The sequence below is a fragment of the Gorilla gorilla genome, chromosome 10, assembly GCF_029281585.2.
Source record: "Gorilla gorilla gorilla isolate KB3781 chromosome 10, NHGRI_mGorGor1-v2.1_pri, whole genome shotgun sequence".
Taxonomy (NCBI): domain Eukaryota; kingdom Metazoa; phylum Chordata; class Mammalia; order Primates; family Hominidae; genus Gorilla; species Gorilla gorilla.
The window spans coordinates 147,443,644-147,463,073 of record NC_073234.2 but is presented as its reverse complement, the minus strand read 5'-3'; the positions used below and the strand labels follow the sequence as shown (position 1 = coordinate 147,463,073).

At 47.1% G+C, this 19,430-nt stretch overlaps 1 protein-coding gene across 18 annotated transcripts in view; it reads right to left on the bottom strand.

Annotated features, from left to right (window-relative positions):
* Nucleotides 1–17,811, bottom strand: part of EP400 (E1A binding protein p400) — a 131,753-nt gene extending 113,942 nt beyond the window's left edge. For 10 of the 18 annotated variants that reach the window (XM_019038568.4, XM_055357664.2, XM_055357660.2 and 7 more), the window contains exons 1-3: nt 17,687–17,809; nt 5,780–7,149; nt 4,092–4,202 (exon numbers count right to left, since the gene is read on the bottom strand). In XM_019038568.4, coding sequence (XP_018894113.3) covers nt 4,092–4,202; nt 5,780–7,114 — 1,446 coding nt within the window. In that variant the 5' untranslated portion in view covers nt 7,115–7,149; nt 17,687–17,809. Of the gene's footprint in view, nt 1–4,091; nt 4,203–5,779; nt 7,150–16,997; nt 17,631–17,686 lie in introns of those variants that run through there. The other 8 variants (XM_055357662.2, XM_019038569.4, XM_055357671.2 and 5 more) reach the window with 4 other exon arrangements.
* Between the last annotated feature and the right edge of the window lie 1,619 nt (nt 17,812–19,430).

Genomic DNA, 19,430 nt, shown 5'->3' with positions numbered 1-19,430 from the left:
ACACGCACTTTGGGAAAGTTTGGAAGTTTCTTTGAATCTTTTTTTTTTTTCTTTTTGAGACAGGGTCTCACTCTGTCGCCCAGGCTACAGTGCAGTGGTGCCATCTTGGCTCACTACAACCTCCGCCTCCCAGGTTCAAGAGATTTTCCTGCCTCAGACTCCCAAGTAGCTGGGACTACAGGGGCACGCCACTACGCCTGGCTAATTTTTTTTTTTTTAAGTAGAGATGGGGTTTCACTATGTTGGTCAGGCTGGTCTCGAACTCCTGGCCTCAACTGATCTGCCAGCCTCGGCCTCCCAAAGTGCTGGGATTACAGGCATGAGCCACTGTGCCCAGCCTTTTTATGTATTTATTTTTTTTTTTGAGTCAGAGTCTTGCTCTGTCACCCAGGCTGGAGTGCAGTGGCATGATCTCAGCTCACTGCAACCTCCATCTCCTGGGTTCAAGCAATTCTCCTACCTCAGCCTCCCGAGTAGTTGGGATTACAGGCGCCCACCACCACGCCCAGCTAATTTTTGCATTTTTAGTAGAGACGGGGTTTCACTACGTTGGCCAGGCTGGTCTCGAACTGCTGACCTCAGGTGATCCGCCCCCCGCTCGGCCTCCCAAAGTGCGGAATACCGCACCTAACCACCTTTTTATTTTTTTGAGACAGGGTCTCACTATGTGGCCCTGTGGCCCAGGATGGAGTGCACTGGCATGTCCACGACTCACTGCACCCTCGAACTCCAGGACTCAAGCAATCCTTCCACCTCAGCCTCCAAGTAGCTGGGAGTACTACAGGTGTGTATCACTACACACAGCCTTTTTTTTTTTTTTTTTTTTTTTTTTTTGAGACGAGTCTCACTCTTGTCACCCAGGCTGGAGTGCAATGGGGTAAACTCGGCTCACTGTAACCTCCACCTCCCAAGTTCAAGTGATTCTCCTGCCTCAGCCTCCCAAGTAGCTGGGATTACAGGCGCCCACCACCATGCCCGGCTAATTGTGGTATTTTTAGTAGAGATGGAGTTTCACCATGTTGGCCAGGCTGGTCTCAAACTCCTGACCTCAGGTGATCTGCCTGCCTCGGCCTCCGAAAGTGCTGGGATTACAGGCATGAGCTACCACGCCCGGCCTAATTTTTTAATTTTTAGTAGAGACAGGGTGGTCTTTTTTTTTTTTTTTTTTTTTTTTGAGGTAGGGTATCACTCTGTGGCCCAGGCTGGTGTACGGTGGCGCTGTGTCAGCTCATTGCAACCTCCGCCTCCTGGGTTCAAGCAATTCTCGTGCCTCCTGAGAAGCTGGAATTACAGGCATGTGCCACCATGCCCAGCTGATTTTTGCATTTTTAGGAGAGACAGGGTTTCACCACGTTGGCCAAGCTGGTCTCTACTGACCTCAGGTAATCCAGCCACGTAGGCCTCCCAAAGTGCTGGGACTACAGGCATGAGCCATCATGCCTAGTCCAGGCTGGTCTTAAATTCCTAGCCTCAAGTGATCCTCCACCTTGGCCTCCCAAAGTGCTGGGATTTCAGGTGTGAACCACAGTGCCTGGCCCAGGTTGGTCTTAAATTTCTGGCCTCAAGCAATCCTCCCGCCTCAGCATCCCAAAGTGCTGGGATTACAGGTGTGTGCCACTGCACCCGGCCGGACGGGTTCTTAATAAAGTTCAACATACCCAGAAATCTGATTCCTAGTTTTTCTTTTTTCTTTTTTTTTGAAATCAGACAGCCAGCCACCCAAACCAGAATACTTTCAGAGAGACTCTTTGACTCCTAGGCATTTACCCAAATGAAATGAATACCTATGTTGACATGAAAAACTGTATGTGAACATTTGTAGCAGCTTTATTCCCAAATTCTGAAAACTGGAAACAACCCAAATATTCTTTAAAGGGTAAATGGATAAACAAACTGGGGCACATTCACACAATGGAATAGCACTCAGCAATAAAAAGAACAAATTAATGGTAAATAAAACAAAGTAGATGAATCTGAAATGCATTATCTTAAGTGAAAGAAGCCAGATTGAAAAGCAACCCAGACTAGGATTCCATAGATATTCATTCTGGAAAAGGCAAAATCATTAGCGATGGAGAACAAAGGTCAAGGGAGGCGTGAAGGGTTGATGAGGGAACATTTTGGGAGGTGATGGAGCTTCTGCTGCTTGACTGTAGTGGTGGTTACACAACTCAATGGATTCGTCAAAATTCACAAGTACAGACTAAAAAACAGTGCATTTTACTGAATGTAAATTAAATAAGTTTAAACAAACATAAGCAAATAAATACTGATGGTGATATATTACAGCCTACTGATTCTAATAAATGTAGACAGAATGATGGAGTTAGAAAACCCAGCATGGATTCTTTATAGTAATAACTGATTCAGGCAAGACTCACCAACAGATGCTAGAACTAGTGGGTAAAAGTTTAAGGAGATTCAGGATATTTACATAGTCTCAAAGTATCTTCCCCCAAATTACTCATCATTTAAAAAAGGAAAAATAAATAAATTTCCACTGGACAGGCCTGGTAGAAACCACCTTAACGAAGTGGTCAGAGTTAACATTACTAGTTATAGGACAAAGCGACATCACAGCCTTCTGATAAGACACATTGAAATGGACATATCATTACTTCTATAGCAATCTTCTCAAAAATACATGATCCAAACAGGACACAAGAAAACATCAGACAATCCCACATCAAAGGACACTGTACAAAATAATTGGTCTGTACTTTTTAAGGCCCAGGCCCAGGCCAAAGCCAAGGTCATGAAAGACTGAGAAACCAACCCAGATTAAAAAGGCCAGAGAGGCATGACAACTTGATACTGGACTAGGGGGAAAGAAACACTATGAAGGACATCCTTGAGACAAGAGATGAAATTTGAATATAAACTATGGATTAGAATGTATTATTGTATTACTGTACAATTTCCTGATATTTATCACTGTACTGTGATTAGGTAAGGAAACAGTCTTATCTAATACATGCTGAAGTATTTACAGACAAAAGAACAGGATATGATGTTTTAGATATGTGTATATATATGAGAATGAAAATAATGCAAATGGGGCAAAAACAACTGATAAATTTGGTAAAGGATATAAGGGGTTTTTAAAATAATTAATTGCAACTATTATGTACATTTGAAATTAAATCAAAATTTAAAATAACAACAAAAATCCCAAGGATGATAGTGCTTTCACAACCCAGCACTATCTATTCCAAAGCTAGTAGAAATTTGATGGTTTGTTTTTTGTTTGTTTGTTTGTTTGTTTGTTTTTGAGACGGAGTCCTGCTCTACTGCCCAGGCTGGAGTGCAGTGACACAATTTCGGCTCACTGCAACCTCCGCCTCCCAGGTTCAAGCAATTCTCCTGCCTCAGCCTCCTGAGTAGCCGGGATTATAGGCATGCACCACCATGCCCAGCTAATTTTCATAGTTTTAGTAGGGACAGCATTTCACCCTGTTGGCCAGGCTGGTCTCGAATTCCTGACCTCAGGTGATCCATGCACCTCAGTCTCCCAAAGTGCTGGGATTATAGGCGTGAGTGACCTGTGTTTTTAAATTATTGGCATTACTAATTTAACACTGAGTGAATTTGCAAAAAATTAAAAATAATCAGTTTGCATTCACTTAATATCCGTTTAGAAGCCTATGGTCCTGATGATTTCAGAAGTGTATTTCACTTCAGCATTTCCTCTAGCTATGGAAAATACCAATTTATCATCTACTTGAATCTTTTCTTACTCTGTTTTGCACTGTTCTCAAAATAAAGGACACAAGAAAGAACCAACATTGAAAACACAGCACACAAGGAATCCTGAGCATACATTCAACAGGACTATTAGATGACATGCATGCTAAAGCTACTACTGCATTACAAGTATACGAAAGAAAGTAATGCACTAAGATCTGTGTCATCATTAACTCATGCAATTTAATTTTATAATTGTATACGCAAGAAGATTTTTTACTGTTGAAAAATAAGAAATGGGCTCTGGAAAAAAAATGCTGAAGAGCAAGTAGTATATCGAAGGTTAAAATATCTGGATGAAGGAAAAGTTTGGGATGAGACTACATTTGAGAACCATCGAAAAGTACCTGAAATGGTTGCTGCTGGGATGAAAAAGCAGCAGAAACCTTTGGCGGAAGCTGGGTTGCTATAGCAACGGGAGTCCCAGTCTGCCCATCCTTTCCTGTCACAACCTTTACCTGAGAGGAAATATTTTGAGAAAAAAAGGCAACATAATTTTTACAACTGCTCAAAATTTTGTTAGAATTTTATTGCTGATAGCTCACTGACATTTGGGGTTTAAAAATGGAATGTTTTTGCATCAATTCCTGTAAAAGGATACTGAACTGACAGATTTATAGCAAAACAACCTAACTCAAACTGCAAACCTTGCAGAAACTCCAATTTAAGTCAAAGTGCAATATCTTTAGATTCTGCAACTTCAAATTTTAAAAATGCATATGGCAGACAGACTTCAAGAAACAAAGCCCTACCAACTCCCTAGGAAATTTGCAGAATAGCCACTCTGTTATATGTAGGGTCAGAATGGCAAAGGTCTTTTTCAGCAGGAAGTTAGAAAAACGAATCTGTTTTTCTTTCTAAGCACAGGTAAGGGGGATTGAGCTTACAGACAACATTGGTATACAAACGTAACAGAAATGAATTTTACTATTTCAGGACAATAGAGGTGAAATCCTCAAAATAATCATATAAACCTGTTGAAAAACAAATATGGTCCATCCTGGAAACGGTGTTAAAAGAAAACACAAAATGGCAAAGCCACACAAATATATCCATAGATACCAGTAAGGACTGCTTGAGCAAAGAGACTAGCTTTTGTTCACCAAAAGCAGATTTCTTTGCAGAAGAGCTGACAAAGATTTAAATTATTTTAACTGTATCATAAAACAAAATAAGCTCCACCAACATAGTATACACTACACAACACAAAGGCACAAAATACAGTGCGTCACAGTCCAATTCACTCTCACCCTGGTTTTCAGGAAGTCTCAGACTCACCATGGTACTAAGAAATCTCAGGTAGGGGGTTTATTATGTGCCATTCCAGGCACCCAAAAAGTATACTCTCTAAAAAAGAGTCACTCTTAAATATCACTTAATAGGTATTTGTAAAAATGAGTTTAAAGTATGATCTCAAATCTTAAGACTACATCTAAAAATTGAATAACTTCTCAAACGTAGTTTTTTTGCCATAATAACTATTTTAATGATGAAGGTCCCATATACATACATCTAGTGACTTATGGCTGGTTATTATAAAAAGCTAGTGACTTAAATCTGTTTGAAAGCCATGCTGATGGTGTTTTTAAGGAGATCTATACAAGTAAAATGTGAAACTTGGAAAACCAGACAAAGGGTGCTGGGCTTTCACACGTCTGGCTGGTGACAGCTGTCAGCGTCAGCCAACAAACCACACACCCAGATACAAGGGGAAAAAAACTGGACACGCTTGCTGAGTTCTCTGAACCTGAGATGAATCCTTGGTGCTCAATGAAAACACTGGGTGTTGAAGACGCACTCATCGTAGCGCAGCTCCGTCCCTTCCTCCTGACACACTTCTGTGCTCAACAGCTCTTCCTTCCCATGAAGGAGGCCAAAGACATTCTTCACTTTTACTTATGGGTCAAATCCTTGCCCCAACACCTTAGAAATACCTTAGAAATACCGCAGGCTCAATAAATTATTACTTAATTCATTGTCGCATAGACTCTGATCTAGAAGATTTGTACTAAACAAATTAACTCCTGTTTCTTACCTCATCATTGATAACCTCAGATTTTTCTTCCTCCTCTTCCTCCTCCTCCTCTTCTTCTTCAATGTCCAAATCATTCTGCCTAAGATATGCTTGTAATGGGGCATAATGTTTCTTCTTGAAAGCTAAGAAATCCATCATGTTCCCTTGAAAGTGTTGCAAGAAAAACAGTTCAATCAAATACTCCTTGAAGACCTCCTTCAGAGCCTGCATCTCCTGGTAGTGATAGTCCAGGCACTGCCTCCTCATCTGTGCCATCTCCGGAGAGGCTGGGGGAATCTCCTCTAACTTCTTGGGAGCCTTCTTCATTCCCGTGTTCCCCACAGACGTGAGTGGGAGGCTGGAAAGGCCTGGGGGCACGGCAGTCCTGGAAGGGCTGGTGGGCGGGGGTGGGGACGTCATCCCAAACCCCGCTGTGCCCCCAGCCCCGGGGAGCAGCACGCCGGGTGTCCTCTCGAAGCCCAGGGGCCGGGGCAGCGGCGGCCCCTGCAGCACCTGCTGCTGCTGAACCAGCTGGCCCTGGATGATGCTGCTGATCTGCGGTGGCAAGTTAGCCGTGGTGATGTGGCTTGGGCTGGCCAGGGGCTGCAGGCCGGCCCCACCCGCGGCTGCAGGGCTCTGGGGTCCCAGGTGGTGGATGGTGCCCCCTGACTGTGTGTGGGGCTGGGAGGGTCTCCGCTCTCGGACTGTGATGGGCGTACCCGGGTGCTGGAGCTGAACCTGGGCTCCCTGGGCGATCTGGGTGAGCCCTGACCCATCCTGAAACACAAAGTGTCCACCACTGGAGGGGCTCAGGCTGATCTGCCTCACCAGCACGCTGGCATCCACGAAGCCCCCCGTAGGGCTGCTGCTGCAGAGGCCCAGCCCAGGGCCAGGGGCACCTGCACGCACATTCTGCAAGGCCTGCCCCGGCCCGGGACTGGGCTGCGTGGGACTCTGGGTCTGGACCTGCTGGGACAAGGGGGACGTGACCTGAATGTATGATGGAGACCCATGCTCAAACCGCCGAGGCTGAGCGCTGAACTGGAAGCCTGGAGAGGTGGGGCTGGGGAGCGGCAGTGGGGCCAGTGTGATCTGCTGGTTTCCCCCGACGACAGGGCCCACGCTCTGCAGGGTGATGTTCACGTTCTGCCCGGTTGCAGGGCTCCTATTCATCAGCTGCTGTATTTGATAACTGGGAGACTGGGGCGCCGATGGGCTTGCTGAGGGAGCGAAGGGAGCTGCGGGGGACGGGGGTGGGTTGGGGTGGGCCGGCTGCTCCTCACCCTCGCTGCCAGGGCAGGCCCTGGACCTCTGCAGCTGATGCTGGATGTTCTGGGGGCCAGTGCCATGGTGCATGATCACCTCCTTTCTGTATCCAATGTGTCGTTCTCCTAAAAATTAAAATTAAAATCAAGTCACTTGAAGGCACACATAACTGTTTTATTGCCACTTAACAGCACTGAAAAGACACTTTGAAAGTACATTCCCACCGCATCTGATTCAAACGACAGAGCTGACTCACATTCAATATGGCACAGCTGGAGAAATGTGTCCTCAGTCACTGCTGTGCCCAGGGTGGGCCACACGGGAGTGGGTGGGTAATCTAAAGCACCTACTGAGGGAGGAACATACCGATCATCGCTGACCTCAACAGCTAACTTGTGTGGGCGCTTGGAGAGACCAGACCATCCCTCAAATCCTCATGGCCGCCCTGTGGGGTAGCTACTACTCACACCCCATTTGAAGGACTACGAGACTGAGCTACAGGAGTATCTGTGAGCTGTTCAAGGCCACGCAGCCAGCAGGCAGAAGAGCAAGGTCTGAAGCCAACACTCACACTGTGGACTTTCCGGCTTCCGCCCGTCTCTCCCTATGGAGGGACAACTCCCTGCTCCCAGCTGCCCAGAGCCCAGGAGGCATTCTGTGACTCTTGCTGAATGAGGGTGTGCAGCACCACCTCACCAGAAGCAAATACCCAGCCCTCCCCAGCCAGTAGTTCTTATCAACCTCCAGGACTACCTCAACTGCAAACTCTCCTCTTGTAAATCCAATTCAAAGACAGAGAGCCCCATTTGTGTGTCAGGCCCGGTGGTACTGCAGGAGAGTAGAGACAGACACAGGTAAGACAGTCCTTGCCCTGGGGAGGCTGCCAGCCTGTGCCAGGAGCTAGGAGAAAACATGACACCAAGTCCTGGAGTGGAAGGTAGGTAACAGCCTCAGATCTCAACATTCTCCCTAAGAACACATGAAGAGAAGAAACTGTGAGAAGGTCTCAAGGGAGAGAGAAGGGAGACGGCCAGGGCCTGGCTCACACTCTGGGGTGAGTTGCCTTTCTGGCTTTGCAAACTCTCTGGGAGGCTGTACCACAATCTCAAAGGAGCTGTAACCCAAACGCTGCTGAGCACAAGTGGATGAGAAACAGCAGGGGAGGAGCAGAAGGGGCCACTGAGGAAAGTCAGGTTTCAGGACAGGATGAAGCAGAGGATGGAGCAGACAAGGGTAATCCTGGGGTGAGACAGGGTCAGACCTGGGCTACAGACTCCAGTATCTACAGGGGAAACGAGGACTAAAGATAAGCAGTGAGCCCCACCACTGCAGCCCCGTCTGTTCCCCACTGTGGTCGCTCTTTCTCCTCTAAGAGAAGCAAGGGTGCAAATGCAATGGTGAGTGGCACCTGGCACCCAACTCAGTGCCAGCGGTCCAAGAGGAGAGGATGGACACTGTCCCACATCAAGGGGGCAGCTGCTGCTTGGATCTATCTAATAGCTAATTTCTGTCATAAAGGAGCAAAAATCTCATTCAAGTTTTCAAGGGAAGCAGATGGACTCTTAGTGGCACAGTTTACCATTGAGCCAGTGGGTGAGGAGCCACGCCACTCCGCAACGTTCCAGTTCACACTTAGGCCTGCCACAGAAGCCAGCTTGACCTGGGTGCCACCATTCAGACTTCTCCAGTCCTGCTGGACACACCCAGGTGCCCCTGTCTTCTTGAGGTGCCTTCACCTCAACCCTGGCTGGACAGCTATCAGGGAGCTTCTTCTTGCTTACTTCAAGACAAACAAGACCCCTTGTTCATCGCAAGGACATCACTGCTTATCTCTATGAGAAAATGGACAATGGATTTTTAAAAACCATGAATCTACAGAAGATAAAAAATGGCCAGGCATGGTGGCTCACACCTATAATGCCAGCACCTGGGGAGGCTGAGGCAGGAGGATCACTTGAGGTCAGGTGTACAAGACCAGCCTAGGCAACATAGTGAGACCCCATCTCCACAAGAAAAATACAAAAATTAGCCAGCCATGGTGGCAATGTAGCAACCTTAGTCTCAGCTACTCAGGAGGCCGAAGGAGGAAACCGCCTGAGCCCAGGAAATCGATGCTGCAATGAAGAACAAGATTCCATCTCCAAAAAAAGAAGTTACAAAACGTATAAGGCTCTTCTAAGTCTTGGGTACCTGGCTGAAATACATGTATATATGAAATCAAAAACTACAGAATTTATAAATGCACAAGCATATTCCTAACAAACATTTAAAAAGTGCATATTTAAACTAGCAGCAGAAAGGCATGCTTTGATCAGATGGTTAGTTTCTGAAGATGGATTCAGAAGACAGCACGCAGGCTGCAACAAACAGATCTTAAGGGAAGAGCAAGGCCACAGAGACACCCAAGAGCATGCCCCTCCCACCACCCGGCAGAGAGCCCATCAGAGTGGGTGCAGGGGACAGGAGCTCCAGGTGGGGGCAGTTAACAATGCTTATTACTTTCAAAACAAGCTTCTGTTCCTGATCTTACTAAACAAGCATTATGATAGGAGATTAGTGTGAAACTGGCACAAAAGCTAAATTAACATAGGTAGAGTATATTCGGGATTATTTCCTTACAATACATTCCCAGAGTGTCAAAGGAGATCAGTAAGAGAAAATGAGGGCTAGAAAGAAACTCTCTCACATATAGTAATTCAGAAAACCAGGGGAAAGGTAAGGGTTAGGAATTTTAAAGTTATGTTATAAAAACAAATTAATGCATTGAGAAAATTCAACTTAAACTCTCATCACAAACCATACATCAAAATAAATTAAGTGGCGGGGTCTGGTGGCTCATGCCTGTAATCCCAGCACTTTGGGAGGCCAAGACAGGCGGATCACTGGAGGTCAGGAGTTCGACACCAGCCTAACCAACATGGTGAAACCCCATTTCTACCAAAAATACAAAAATTAGTTGGGCGTGGTAGCACACGCCTGTAATCCCAGCTACTTGGGAGGCTGAGGCAGAAGAATCGCTTGAACCTGAGAGGCGGAGGTTGCAGTGAGCCGAGACTGAGCCATTGCACTCCAGCCTGGGCAACAAAACCAAAACTGTCTCAAACAAGCAAATAAATAAATAAATAAATAAATAAATAAATAAAGCATTTTTATAAGCTAACTTTCCAAGTTTTACATTAAATGTAAAAAAAAAAACAAAGAAAGAAAAATCAAAACGTTCCTTCTGGTAGGTGATAGGAAAAAAAAAACCAAAACGTTAAAAAACCGAACACAAAAGTGAGTATTTACTAAATCTCTGAAGGAAATTCAATTTCCTAACCTTAAAAATAATAAAGTTGTAACTGAAAAAATAGAAAGATTTGAAGATAATTTTTAAATGTTTAAAACTCAAAAAGTAAATCATCAAAATCTAAAACCAAATTATCTTGGAAAGAATATTTGAAGTAGGTATGACAAAAAGCTATTACCAATACCATAAAAAGCACTCATACAAATTGGTAAGAAAAACATTAAAATCCCAGTAGAAAAATTAATTAAAGACAAAAAGAGGCTGGGCATGGTGGCTCATGCCTGTAATCCCAGCACTTTGGGAGGCTGAGGTGGGTGGATCACCTGAGGTCAGGACTTCGAGACCAGCCTGACCAATATGGTAAAACCCTGTCTCTATTAAATACAAAAAATTAGCCGGGCATGGTGGCACATGCCTGTAATCCCAGCTACTTGGGAGGCTGAGGCAGGAGAATTGCTTGAACCCAGGAGGTGGAGGTTGCAGTGAGCCAAGAGCTTGCCACTGCACTCCAGCCTGGGCAAAGGAGTGAGACTCCTAAAAAAAAAAAAAAAGGACCAAAAAAGACAGTTCACAAAAGGAGAAAAGCATGTACTTAACCAGCTTAGAGGAAAATGACCAACCTTGCTACTAAAAAGAGGAATACAGACTAAAATAAATATTTCCCTAGACCCACTTAGCCAAGACATTAAATCAGACAACTGGCACTCCACTAATCCTGCTAAAGGGAATTACAGAAGCAATTTGGGAAGATGTAGAAAAGATTTCAAATGGGTTCAGAACCCAAAAAACGCCCTGCCCTGTAGGAGTAGACTGCATACAGCAGTAGGAAAGTGGAATGAACCCATCTGACCCCAAAACCTTTGGCCTAGTAACCCTACTTCTAGAAATCTATCCGAAGGAAATTAACCTACCAACCTAAAAAACTGTACATAAACAATACTCACTGTAGAATAACAAAAAAAATTAAAAAGCATAATCAGAAATTTCCAATGTTGAAGTTCTAGATGGAAAATAAGTAATAAAACCAAAATTTCCAGATACATTAAGTGAAAAAAGCAGGTTACCAATTGCATAACACAATCACTAAGTTAAACATACAGAAAAGGACCCACTGAAACGTATCAGAATATTAAAACTGACCTTCCCCTGATGAGCAGACACATCAAACCATGATACAGCCATACAACAGACACAACCCAGCAACACCAAGGAACAAACCACTGACACACCCACAACACAGTTGAGTCTCAGGTGCAAGATGCCAAGTAACAGAGGCCGAGGGCTGCGTGGGTCACTGGCATGACATTCCGGACAAGGAAAATGGTGGGGACAGAGACTAGAACAGAACCTGACAGGGGCTGAAGGCGGAGATGGAGCTGACTAGAGAGATGCATGAGGAAATGGGGAAGTAAAGAACCATAGCTACAGCTTGATTTGTGATAATGGTTACAAGATGGAATGTCTCTCTCAAAAGTACACAGATGGGCTGGGTGCAGTGACTCATGCCTGTAATCCCAGCACTTTGGGAGGCCTAGGCGGGCGGATCACCTGAGGTCAGAAGTTCGAGAACAGCCTGGCCAACATGGTGAAACCCCCGTCTCTACTAAAAATACAAAAATTAGCTGGGCATGGTTGCATGTTCCTGTAATCACAGCTACTCGGGAGGCTGAGGAAGGAGAATCCCTTGAACCTGGGAGGTGGAGGTTGCAATGAGCCAAGATCACACCACTACACTCCAGCCTGGGCAACAGAGCGAGATTCTGTCTCAAAAAAACAAAAAGTACACAGATGGCAACATTAAATGGACTAAGAAAAAAAATGCAACCATACACTAAAAAGCATAAACTTGGATGAGCACGCTGGCTCACGCCTGGAATCCCAACACTTTGGGAGGCCGAGGCAGGTGGATCACCTGAGGTCCGGAGTTCAAGACCAGCCTGACCAACGTGGAGAAACCCCATCCCTACCAATAATACAAAATTAGCCGGGCATGGTGGTGCGCACCTGTAATCCCAGCTACTCGGGAGGCTGAGGCAAGAGAATTGCTTGAACCCAGGAGGCGGAGGTTGCAGTAAGCCAAGATCACGCCATTGCACTCCAGCTTGGGCAACAAGAGCGAAACTCCGTCTCAAAAAAAAAAAAAGCATAAACTTTTACCATATGTAAATTATACTTCAATTTTATTAAATGGTTCCTGACTTCAGTGATGTTATAGCCACATCAGAGAAACAAAGACAATCAACTATAATGCAAAGAAACTGTTTATCTAAAATAACACTTCTCAAAAACATAGTACAGATATCCTAATGGATAGCAAAGCTACCAATGGTGGCTAGACAACTTTAAAAATTTTTAACGACTAAGTTTCTAATTTTAACTCAATTTTTACTCCTAATTTTTTCTCTTTTTTTGACATAAGGTCTCACTCTGTCACCCAGGCTGCAGTATAGTGGCACAATCCTGGCCCACCGTAACCTCTGCCTTCCAGGTTCAAGCAAACCTCCCACTTCAGCCTCCTGAGTAGCTGGGACTTACACGCCACCACAGCCAGCTAATTTTTGTATTTTTTGTTCAGACGAGGTTTCACCATGTTGCCTATGCTAGTCTTAAACTCCTGGCCACAAGCAATCCTCCCACCTCAGCCTCCCAAGTAGCTGGGACTATAGGCACACACCACCACGCCCATTTTTTTTTTTTTTTTTTCTGAGACGGAGTCTCACTCTATCACCCAGGCTGGAGTGCAGTGGCGTGATTTCGGCTCACTGCGCCCTCCGCCTCCCGGGTTCAAGTGATTCTCCTGCCTCAGCCTCCTGAGTAGCTGGGATTACAGGCGTGCACCACCACGCCCGGCCAATTTTTGCATTTTTAATAGAGACAGGGTTTCACTATGTTAGCCAGACTGGTCTCCAACTCCTAACCTCAAGTGATCCACCTGTTTCGACCTCCCAAAATGCTGGGATTACAGGCACAAGCCACTGCGCCCAGCCAAATTTTTGTATTTTTTTGTATAGACAGGGTTTCAACATGTTCCCCAGGCTGGTCTTGAACTACTGGGGCTCAAACAATTCTCCTGCCTTGATCTCCCAAAGTGCTGGGATTACAGCCATGAGCCACCACACCTGGCCTGGCCCCTAATTTTAATTCAACTCTCTACAGAGACGCTGACACACACACATTTTGAAATGTGTTGTGTTTTTTTAATTTTAAGACAAATGGATAAAAAGGTATGATGAAACAGGTATGGTAAAATGTTTAATGGAAACTAAGTGGCAGGTATACTAGTGTTCACCATAAAATTTTCTCTTGTTTTTTAAGACAGAGTCTCACTCCGTCACCTAAACTCGAGTGCTGCGGCGCAATCTCAGCTCACTGCAACCTCTGTCTCCTGGGCTCAAGCGATTCTCATGCCTCAGCCTCCCGAGTAGCTGGGACTACAGGTGTGAGCCACCACAACCGGCTAATTTTTGCATTTTTAGTACAGACGGAGTTTCACCACGTTGGCCAGGCTGGTCTCAAACTCCTGATCTCATATGATCCACCTGCCTCAGCCTCCCAAAGTGCTTGGATTACAGGCGTGAGCCCCCCCACCCAGCCAACCACAAAATTCTTTCAATCTTTATGTATCTTTGAAATTTTTCATAATAAATGTTACAAAAAATACTTTCAATATAAGATGGTAACACTAGATGTCACGTAACAAATTAAAAACTACTAACCCAAGATCTATATGCTAACAAAACCTTCATTATTCTCCCACCAAAGGGCACATTACAAAAGTACCATACTAATTCCTGAAATATATAAATTCCGAAGGATACCAAGTGGGCTAAACTGAATTTTAAAATTGTCTAGGGCTTATCACACTGTATGTTACTACAGAGAACTGACCTGTCAGGGTGCTGTAATGGTGGATCAACAGGAAAGCCTCCCCTCAATGTCTCCAATGTCCCTTCCATTTAACAGGCTACAATTCCAAGGATTTTAAATCATGGAGGTAGTAGTGGTTCCTTAACCTTATGAACCAAAGCCCCTATACTAGAACAGGTGGGATCTATTTCAGCTTGTGAGAGAAGTTCAAGAAAAACTGAAGAAGTGCTTCATCAAACACCAAATAATAAGGTTATAAATCCCCAATCCATCATTCTACTGTTGTTTCTTGATCTTTATTTTTCCACAGCCCTGCTAAGGAACATTTGTATAAGTTTCTCTCCTAATTGCCTCCCCATGGAATTTTAATACTACAGCTGTACACAGATATACCACACTGTACATCTGTTCAGGTACTGGGATCTTTGGGAGGCCACAAATCACTGTAATGCCTAAGTTTTTTCACCCTTCTTCCAATAACTAATTTTCACTCCCTTGTTGGAGATATCGCCCTCACTGAGAATGCATGTTCTGATGTATGGAAAGAAACCCAGAAAAATGAATTCCAAATTTGGTAGCTGTGGGGAGCTGATGAATGGGGAGAAAGGGCAAAGGAACTCTTAACGAGCTCTATGTATTTCTGTGTTGTTTGGATATCTTTCAATGTGAACTGTTCATGTGTTACCCTTATTAAAAAAAAAGATGGAAAACAAAGAACTGGAAACAATCCAAATGGTCCATCAGCGGGCGAACAGACAAACCGGTATGTTCACACCAAGGAGTACTCCTCAACAATAAAAAGAAACAGGCTGGGAACAGTGTCTCAAACCTGTAATTCCAACACGGTGGGAGACTGAGACCAGAGGATGTCTTGAGTCCAAGAATTCAAGATAAGCCTGGGCAAAACAGTGAGATACTGTCTTTACAAAAAATCAAAAATTAGCACGGCGTGGTGCCACACACCTATAGTCCCAGTTACCTGGGAGGATAAGGCAGGAGATCACTTGAGCTCAAGAAGTCACAGCTGCAGTAAAGCTATGATCATGCCACTGCACTCCAGCCTGGGTGACAGAGCGAGACCCTGTCTCCAAAACAAAAACAAAAACAAGTTATTGGGGCCGGGCGTGGTGGCTCACACCTGTAATCCCAGCACTTTGGGAGGCCGAAGTGGGTGGATCAATGAGATCAGGAGTTTGAGACCAGCCTGGCCAACATGGTGAAACCCCATTTCTTTTTCTTTTTTTTTTTTTTGAGACGGAGTCTCGCTCTGTCGCCCAGGCTGGAGTGCAGTGGCGCAATCTCGGCTCACTGCAAGCTCCGCCTCCCGGGTTCACCCCATTCTCCTGCCTCAGCCTCCCGAGTAGCTGGGACTACAGGCACCCGCACCACGCCCGGTTAATTTTTTGTATTTTTAGTAGAGATGGGGGGTGAAACCCCATTTTTCTACTAAAAATACAAAAAAAAAGGCCAGGTGCAGTGGCTCACCATGCCTGTAATCCCAGCAAAGGGGAGGCCGAGGCGGGCAGATCACCTGAGGTCAGGAGTTCAAGACCAGCCTGGCCAACATGTTGAAACCCCCTCTCTACTAAAAATTAAAAAAAAAAAAAAAAGTAGGCAGGTGTGGTGGCAGGCACCTGTAATCCCAGCTACTTGGGAAGCTGAGGCAAGAGAATCGCTTGAACCCAGGAGGCGGAGGTTGCAGTGAGCCGAGATCATGCCATTGCACTCCAGCCTGGGCAACAAGAACAAAACTCTGTCTCAAAACAAACAAACAATACAAAAAAATTAGCTGGGCATGATGGCAGGCACCTGTAATCCCAGCTACTCGGGATGCTGAGGCAGGAGAATCACTTGAGTCTGGCAGGCAGAGGTTGCAGTGAGCCGAGATCGCGCCACTGCACTCCAGCCTGGGAGACAGAGTGAGACTCTGTCTAAAAAAAGACAATAAAAAGAATAATTACAGAAATTATTTTATTGCACATATTCTGCTAAAAAAAAAATGACAACACAAATAAGTAAAAAAGAATACAACTCATCCACGAACCCAGAGAGAAGCCCTATTAACACTTCCACGTGTCCCCGCGCGGTAGCTCACGCCTACAGTCCCAGCACTAGGAGGCCAAGGCGGTAGGATTGTTTGAGGTCAGGAGTTCGAGAACAGCCTGAGCAACACAGCAAGACCCCAACTCAAATAATAAAAAATTGGCCGGGCATGGTGGCTCATGCCTGTAATCCTAACACTTTGCGAGGGCGAGGTGGGCGGACTGCCTGAGCTCAGGAGTTCGAGACCAGCCTAGGCAACAGAGTGAAACCCCGTCTCTACTAAAACACACAAAAAACTGGCCAGGCGCGGTGACTCATGCCTTCAGTCCCAGCACTTTGGGAGGCCAAGGGGGCGGATCACGAGGTGAGGAGTTCCAGACCAGCCGGACCAACATGATGAAACCCCGTCTCTATTAAAAATACAAAAAAAAAAAAAAAAAAAAAAAATAGCCAGGCGTGGTGGCAGGCGCCTGTAGTCCCAGCTACTCGGGAGGCTGAGGCAGGAGAATCGCTTGAACCCGGGAGGCGGAGGTTGCAGTGAGCCGAGATCGCGCCACTGCACTCCAGCCTGGGCGACAGAGAGAGACTCTTTCTCAAAAGGAAATAACAAAACAAAATAAAAAGCCGGGCATGGTGGCCCAAGCCTTTGGTCCCAACCACCCGGGAGATCGAGGCTCTAGTGAGCCGTCATCGCGCCACTGCACGCCAACCTGGGCAACAGAGCGAGACCCCGTCTCAGAAAGTAATTACTAATAAAGCACTGGGATACGTTACTTTTCTGTCACTGACACGGCGACAGCTGAGCGAAGCCCGTGGGCCGCAGGTGTGTGAGGAGAGACGCTCCCGGTGGAGGGAGCGGCAATTACTAAGGCTCCGCCGTGGAGGACCGGGCAGGTCTACGCCGAGAAGGAGCGGATTCGGACCTCACTGTAACCCCTGTGGCGGCGCGTTCCGGGACGCGGGGTCCTTAAGTTCTGAGTGGATTCGCCCCGTCGCGCCTCAGGAAAGTGGTTCTGGACGTCCCATCCCCGCATCTCAGCGTCGCGTCCGTGACCGCGAGGGAAGCCCACGCAAGCGCCAGGAGCAACAGCCACCCCCTCAGCCCCGAGAACCAGGAGGCGCGGGCCGGAGTCCCCCGGTTCCCGCAACGCCGCCGCGCCGAGCTGCCCTCGGCCACGCCCCCAGCCCAGGAGCCCGGGGGGCCACGAGAAATGGGCGCGGATCGCGCGACCTGCGGGCGACGGGCGCTACGACTCGAAAAACCCGGGCCCGTGAGCCCTCAGCCCGGTCGCCCGCCCGGGGTCGCTCACGACAGCCGCCACGGCCTGGTCCCCACGCGACGCCCAAGGCCGGCCGGCGAGCGGGCCCTGTACGCCCGCGGCTGCGGCTACGCGACCCCGGGCCCTGGACGCTGCCGTCCCGAGAGCCTCCCGCCCCCGTCCCGCGCCTCCGCCCTCACTCACCCTGGGCCTCAGGGCTGCGCTCCGGCCGCGTCAGGAGGGCGGGAGGATGGAAGCGGCGCCGCAGCCGCTCAGTGCATCCGGGGCCCCGGCGGGAGGAAGCGGCGGCGCGGCTGCTACGGCGAGCCGGAAGGGACGCGCGTCCGCGCGCCCGTAGCTGTGCTTCCGCGGCGCCGCTCTGACCGCGCGAGGGCGCCGGAGGACTAGGGCGCCGCGAGACTCTGTGGGGTGGGCGGGGCCGAACCCAAGGCCGAGACGGACGGAGGGGGGCCGGTCCCAGACAGACGGAGGCGGCGTGGGGCCGAGACTGAGGAAGGCGGGGGCGGGGCCGAGACTGATGGAGTCGCGGCAGCCCGGCTTTTCCACGCGCAGTTCGGGAAATGCGCCCACGTGGATCAGAAGTGGGCCGCCAGCTCTCACACTCTGCAGATTCACCAAACAGACCAGGCTCACATGCAAGACCCAAACCCTGTGTGGCCCAGGCTGGCCTCGAACTCCTGGACTCCAGTGATCCTCCTGCCTCAGTCTCCCGAGTGGGTGGGACCACAGACTCGCGCCACGACCCCTGGTTAATTTTTTGTATTTTTAGTAGGGGGGCTGGTTCACCAAGTTGGCCAGGCTGGTCTCGAACGCCGGACCTCAAGTGATCCACCCACCTCGGCCTCCCAAAGTGCTGGGATTACATGTGTGAGCCACCACGCCCGGCCAAAAACGACAAAACTCTATTAAAAGACACAGACGTAGCTCACGTCTATAATCCCAGCACTTTGGGAGGCCGAGGCGGGAAGATCATTTGACGTCAGGAGTTCCAGACCAGCCTGGCCAACATAGTGAAACCCTGTCTCTATTAAAAATACAAAAAATTAGCTGGGCGTGGTGGCAGGCGTCTGTAATCCCAGTTACTCCGGAGGCTGAGGCAGGAGAATCGCTTGAACACGCGAGGCAGAGGTTGCAGTAAGCCAAGATCATGCCACTGCACTCCAGCCTGGGCAACAGAATGAGACTGTCTCCAGATAAAGACATAGGCGTGAATCATCGGGGTTCTGGGTTAGGAAATGGTTTCTTAGATATGACACTGAAAACGCAACTAACAAACATAGATATATTGGACATCATCACAATTTAAAACTTTTGTGCTGCAAATGACACCATTTAAAAAAGATAATCCACAGAACAGGAGAAATTACCTTAAGTCCATATGTCTGACATGGAACTCGTGTCCAAAGTAAATAATTTACAACATAACAATTAAAAGGGCAGGCACGGTGGCTGTTGCCTGTAATCCTAGCACTTTGGGAGGCTGAGGCAGTTGTATCCCTTGAGCCCAGGAGTTCAAGACTAGCCTGGGCAACACAGAGAGACCCCATCTCTACAAAAAATTTAAAAGTCAGTCATGGTGGCATACACCTGTAGTCCCAGCTACTCAGGAGACTGAGGGAGAATCACTTGAGCCCAGGGAGGCTGAGGGTGTAGGAAGCCGTGATTATGCCATAGCACTCCAGCCTGAGTGAGACTCTGTGCCTCCAGCCAGGGCAACAGAGCAAGACTCCGTCTCAAAAAAAAAAAAAAGAAAAGAAAAGAAAAAGAAAGTAAATTAGTGGTTGTCAGGGACTGTGGGGAGAGGATAGGCAGTGACTGCAAATGAATGTGGGGTTTCCTTTTTGGGTTGATAAAAATGTTGTGAAATGAGATAGTGTTGATGGTTACACAACTTTATAAATTTACTAAAAGTCACTGAATGATATAC